Source organism: Rhinichthys klamathensis, unplaced genomic scaffold (genome assembly GCF_029890125.1).
Source record: "Rhinichthys klamathensis goyatoka isolate OS25496 unplaced genomic scaffold, OSU_Roscu_1.1 h1tg000230l_1, whole genome shotgun sequence".
Classification (NCBI taxonomy): Eukaryota; Metazoa; Chordata; class Actinopteri; order Cypriniformes; family Leuciscidae; genus Rhinichthys; species Rhinichthys klamathensis.
The window spans coordinates 639,762-646,151 of NW_026606754.1; the positions used below are offsets into that span (position 1 = coordinate 639,762).

Below are 6,390 nucleotides of genomic sequence, written 5' to 3' on the forward strand. Positions count from 1 at the left end.
CTGCTTTGAGGAATGACAGAGGGAAACGCTGAGCATTACCGCCACCTACAGTTCTGGATGAGATGTAGACAGAAGAACTGCATACAACTATGCATCTGACTTTTAATATTTTCTCATTTTAACTTGTGTAATCAAACAATTTAATAAAATTATACATTAAATTGAATTTTTCTGAACACTCTTTCTTAGTGAATTTACAGTAGAGGAATACAGAGCCATCACAAATGAAACTATAAAACACAGGGGAGAAAAAAACAACAAATCTTTTTCTTTCTTTTTTTTTTTTTAACCAAAATGGTCACATATCTAATACATTATCTTTTTCAACAGCAGAGAGGTCTCACTTTACGGTTGTTCTTTATCGAGATTATTGTGTCAGTGGAATTAAAGATTAAAGTCAGTGGAAAGGAATTATTTTGGTACAACTGACATGAATTTTATTTTCAAAAATGTTTTATATTGTTCATCTCCAGTAAACCAGTATCGTGTTCTATAAACGAGACCATGTATGCATCAGTTATTGTAAAAAGAACAAACAAAAAAAAACATCAAAATAAATTAAAATAATGAGCCTTTTGGACTAAAAATGTTTTATAAGTGCAACTGAAAAATAAATGTACGATTGTTTCTGACTCACAGAAACAACATAATGGAGAAAAACCTTCCTTGAATTACAGGATTTTGACCACAGTTTCTGAAATTTGCAGAGCACTCTCTCTCGATCTCCCCACACCACACCACACACACACACACACACACACACTTTCTGTCTCTCTCTCTCCGAAACACACACACACGTACGCGCACGTAGCGCGTGAAATCTCTGCAGACAGCAGCACTGCTCGCGGTACAATATGAGGTAATTCAGAGAGTATTTTTACATCATTGAAGTCTTTTAAAACCAGAGTGATTATTTTCCACAGCTTCGTATTTCTCCTGTGTGTGAGGTCGCGTATGTGTAACAGTGCTGCAGTTAATTTAATAAAGCATCCAAACCTGTGCTAGTCGTGGAGCTATATCTAGCTAACGGGGATGAGGATGTGTGAATGATTAATGACACCAAAGGCGAACATAAAAATATCAGTTGTGTTTATTAGTCATAGTACGAGTTGAGTTGGAGTAATAGCAGACAGAGTAATAAAGATAAACCATAGCTTGAGCACTCGTATGCTAAAAACACAGCTGTCATGCAGGTGTGCGCATGCGCAGGGAGCAATCATCTGTTTCCTGCTCTTGGTGTATTTAAAGGCATAATATAAGGTTTTTGGATTAAAATATCCAAGTTATATATTTTGACTTGTGTATTTACATTATCCAATCTAGAGAAATCAGCTATTTTTCAACCTGTGTAATAACGTCCTCCCATGAAATCGGGTCTCTATCAACTGTCGGTTAATCATTATACTATTAGTACATAGGCTATATACATGTACTAAGTACATAGTACATATGTATAGCTTACTATATAGTGGAAAAAACAATTGCACGTTATTTCTTTTACCTGATAAACTAATTAGTTCTTTAAAAAGTTTTACATTTATTTTGATCAAATTTAAAACTATAAAAACTCTTAAAAAGTATAACAAAAGTCTAAACTGTCATTTTAAGAGGTCTTAAATTTCGGGACGGCAAAACAGAGTTGCCGATATGTGGTTATTATACTTAAGAAGTCTATGATTTCATTAAATCAGTGGTTCTCTTCTCAAACTTTTTACACCAAGTACCACCATAATGACCAATATGAAACACAGTAGCACAGTAGGCCTAACTATTCAGCTACAGTTATGCACTGCTAAAAAAATTAGGCAGTTTTATTTCTAATAAGAATATTACTGCCTTTATTATAAATATTAAGAATTAGCAAAGCATAGACATTTCAAGTCGGGCTTGTTCATGATTAAAATAAAGTCACTGGAAAGAAGTACTAAGAACAATATGTAACATTAATGTAATGATTTTAAAAACTTGTCGGGTCGTGGAATGTCTGAGAAGAGACGTACTGTAATCTGGTGACGGTCTGCGTCGGTCGGTACAGTGTGATTTGGCATTCAGGGTAATCTAGGGATGTATTTTATTTTTATTTTTGTTGTTTCAATCACATGGTGACCCAGATAGAACAGTCTTGCTTGTGATGGAGCAGATCCTATTTGTTACAAATTGCCCTAATTCATCCTTAAACAAGATATAAAAGAAGAAAAGAAATGTCCTTACAAGGTGAAATGAAAGGAATGGTGGCAATCCCGTGTGTCACCAGTCCGTGTGCTCCTAGAGAAGGCGTTGTCCTGGCTGAAGTCTCAGGTAGAGCGTCTGACCCACTCCAGCCATGATCTGCTCCTCACTGCTTTAAGAAGATCGTTCAGTCTGCCGTGAATCAATGTCTGTTTATTTAACCTGGAGAGTCATAACATGAGCCTTTCACTCATAGACTTTTTAAATTACCGGTATATTACAGCTTAGAGATCATCTGTGAAGTGTGAACAGGACTTTTTCGAAAATACAGATAAATCAGTTCTGGCATTTTCCAATTTCCATAGGGTTTAACTTCACACTATTAACTAGTTGCTTATTAGCATGCATATTACTAGGATATTGGCTGTTTATAAGTACTTATAAAGCACATATTAATGCTTTATTCTGTATGACCATATTCTACATCCCTTAATCCTATTAACAACTACCTTACTAACTATTATTAAGCAGGTATTAGGAGTTTATTGAGGTAGAAGTCATAACAGTGAGAATTGGACTATATTGGAATTGGAATAGTGACAATTTACTCTCCGCATGTCATCCAAGACGTTCATGTCTTTCTTTCTCCAGTTGAAAAGAAATTAAGGTTTTTGAGGAAAACGTTCCAGGATGTTTCTCCATATAGTGACTTCAATGGGGTCCAACGGGTCGAAGGTCCAGATGTGAGTTTCAGTGCAGCTTCAAAGTCTCGACACGATCCAGCCGAGGAATAAGAGTCTGATCTAGAGACACCAGCGGACATTTATAACACAATACACATTTATATACTTTTAACCACAAATGCTCGTCTTGTACGTCCATGACTTCATGCATTACGTAATCGTGTTGAAAGGTCACGCGTGAAGAACAGACCTAGTGTTTACAGAGCGAATGTGAAAAGACTAAGTCAAGTGCCATTTACAAAAATAAAATAAAATAAATTAAAAGTTAAAATAACGATGTTGGACGATTTCGAAGTTGGAGGAGAAAATGAGATGGAGTTCTTCACCCTACTCTACATTTCTGAACCGAAACACGCGTAATGTGTGTCGCATCACAGCGAGTGCAAGACCAGCATTTGTGGTTAAAAGTATATAAATGTTTATTTTGTTTATAAAATGTCCGCTGGTTTGTCCAGATCAGACTCTTATTCCTCGGCTGGATCGTGTCGAGACTTTGAAGCTGCACTGAGGGTGTATTCACACCAGGAAAGTCCGATAGTTCACTTGCTTTGGTCCGGACCAAATCATTTTTTTTATACGGTTCGCTTTCACACCGCTCTTTTTGCAAGTGAACCAAAATTTGTAAACAAAACCACACATGTGCTAAGGTCGTCCATTCATTGGACAAGGATTCTCAAGTAGGGAAATCAGGAAGTGCAAAAAAGGCTTAACGTAAATGAACGCAGCATCATCCTTGTATTGTAACTATCGTTACATTATATGAACTGCAAACGCTTTTTTTGCATCTATGCGCGATTAGACTAAAGAGAACGCTCTGTGTGTGAATGTCCTGATGCACACACTCATTCATTCATTCCATTCCAATGACGCACACACACGACGCGCAGAAAGATGCGCAACAGTATCGTGTGGCCAGTGAAGTGGTTTCAATTGTTCTGTAAAGTAACTTCGCAGAGATCTTTGATGCCAGAAATATTAGACTTTATTAACAAACAAAGCCGAGCATCTCCTGCAGGCGATCACTCCTGATCCGTGCCCAGCTTCTCACATATATCCATACATCCTTTTCCAAAGATGGTCATACACTTATAGATAGTTTTGGGTGAAGGTCTTGTACCATGTGACTTCTCAGAATAGAATTGACATTCAGGGTCTTTTTACAGAAGGTCTTGCAGCTTTCAAAGTCACCTAGACAGAGTCCTTTTAGAGGACTCATACAAGAAATAATTGTGTATTCTTATAAGGCTAAATTACTTGTTTTCTGAATAATAAAATCTTCAACACCAGACAGCGCCCGAGAATGGAATTCTCTTTCGCACTTGAACAACAATAACACAAACCATTATGCCAAAATCTCCAACTACGGAAGCCTGTTAACTCAAAGGCGCAGTGCTTTCTTGCAATTGGGTCGGTTCATGTTCACACCGTAAACGAACCGTACCAGAGTTCGTTTGGAAGCGTACCGAGACCACCTCTTCAGCTGGGTCTCGGTTCGGTTGTTTGGTCCGCACCCGAGTTCGATTGCTGTATTCACACCTGCCCAAAAGGTCCGCGCCAAGGGGGGAAACGAACTAGAGTTCGATTCAATCGAACCAAACAAGGCAGGTGTGAATACACACTGAAACTCACATCTGGACCTTTGACCCGTTGGACCCCATTGAAGTCACTATATGGAGAAACATCCTGGAACGTTTTCCTTAAAAACTTTTATTTCCACTGAAGACGTGAACGTCTTGGATGACGTGGGGGTGAATAAATTATCAGGAAATTTAAATTCTGAAGTGAACTACTCGTTTAATGTGTGAACCTGGCTAAAGCTGTTGTGTTTGCACTTGTGCTTCATGTAGTGTGTATGCTTGTGTGTGTGTGTGTGTGTGTTTGTCAGGCTGCACTGAGCGCGTGCCGCTATGAGTGGGAAGAGCCTCTTGCTGAAGGTAATTCTGCTGGGGGACGGCGGCGTGGGCAAAAGCTCCCTCATGAACCGCTACGTGACGGACCGCTTCGACTCGCAGTCGTTCCACACCATCGGCGTGGAGTTCCTGAACCGGGACCTGGAGATCGAGGGCCGGCTGGTGACGCTGCAGATCTGGGACACGGCGGGCCAGGAGCGCTTCAAGAGCCTGCGCACCCCCTTCTACCGCGGCGCCGACTGCTGTCTGCTAACCTTCGCCGTCGACGACCTGCAGAGCTTCCAGAACCTGGGCTGCTGGAAGAAGGAGTTCATGTACTACTCGGACGTGCGAGACCCCGAGCGCTTCCCCTTCGTGGTGCTGGGGAACAAGGTGGACAAGGAAGAGCGCGAGGTCGGGGAGGACGAGGCCAGGGCTTGGTGCGAGGAGAACGGGTGCTGTCCGTACTTCGAGACCAGCGCTAAAGACGACATGAACGTGGGGGCGGCTTTCGAGGCTGCGGTTCGGGAAGTCCTGGCTAGCGAGGACCCCATTGATCACGCTCTCCTGAGCAGCTCCATCGATCTTCACGGGAACCGGAAAGCATCTCGCTCGTCCTGTTGCTGAGGGGTCTTTCGAACCGCTCCTGTCCGCGTTAGTGTTGAAAGTACCGACTTCGGTACCAAGCGCTTAAAAATGTGACTCTTTGAGCGCTGTTGAGCGGAATCATAAACGCCTCTGATTGGCCGTTGAGTTCACGAGCTCATCGGATATGTCTGTGATTGGCTGCAATGATCAGGGAGCGTTTGAAAGCTCAAGCAGGACCGATCCGACCGCTGATAGACGCCGGCTTTACAACCCTCGCGTGTGTGTCTGTGCAAGCGCTCGCTGATGTACATTTACAACATGTTTTTGAAGCGCTGATCATTGTAGCCAATCACAGACACATTTGATGAGCGTGTGAACACAACGGCCAATCAGAGGTGGTTACGATTCCGCTCAAAGCGCCACATTTTTTAAATTTCAGTCTCGACTTGGTACTTTCGTCAACACTAGTCCGTGTGGACTCTCACTCTCCCGCTGATGTGCCTGAGAGCTTTCCGGACCGGACGCGTCTCGCGAGCGTTTTACACACACTCATCTCCCCACAGTCTGGCACAAAGTAGCGAGCAACGATTAATCACATCCAGAATAAAAGTTTGTGTTTACTTAATATATGTGCATGTTCTGTGTATAATTATTTTGTATATATAAATACACACATTATTTAAGAAATATTTGCATGTATATATATATATGTAATTTATATAATATATATTTTATATATAAATAACACATTTTTCTTTAATATAAGATATAAATGCATATTTGTAATTATATATACAAAATAATTATACACATATATTATGTAAACACAAACGTTTATCGTGATCGTTCCCCAGTCGAAGGCTTTTCTGCTTGCGGTGTGTAATGAGTTTCACCGCAGTTTTACATCCTGCTGTTTTAAATGCACCATTGCTATGTTGTGGTACTCGTTTTGTCTGATATTTTATAATGCATAACCTCAGAGAGTGACACCTTGCTGACCA

General features: G+C 40.7%; 1 protein-coding gene across 1 annotated transcript; it reads left to right on the forward strand.

The window, feature by feature from the left end:
- Window positions 1-778: 778 nt before the first annotated feature.
- rab9b (RAB9B, member RAS oncogene family) lies at window positions 779-5,631 on the forward strand. Its single transcript, XM_056265173.1, has 2 exons — window positions 779-859; window positions 4,798-5,631. The coding sequence occupies exon 2, from the start codon at window positions 4,820-4,822 to the stop codon at window positions 5,426-5,428; it is 609 nt and encodes a 202-aa protein (XP_056121148.1). The 5' UTR covers window positions 779-859; window positions 4,798-4,819; the 3' UTR covers window positions 5,429-5,631.
- Window positions 5,632-6,390: the final 759 nt, after the last annotated feature.

What these genes read in the sequence shown, in the direction of transcription:
- rab9b (XM_056265173.1), top strand. Translation starts at nt 4,820, where the DNA reads ATGAGTGGGAAGAGCCTCTTGCTGAAGGTAATTCTGCTGGGGGACGGC.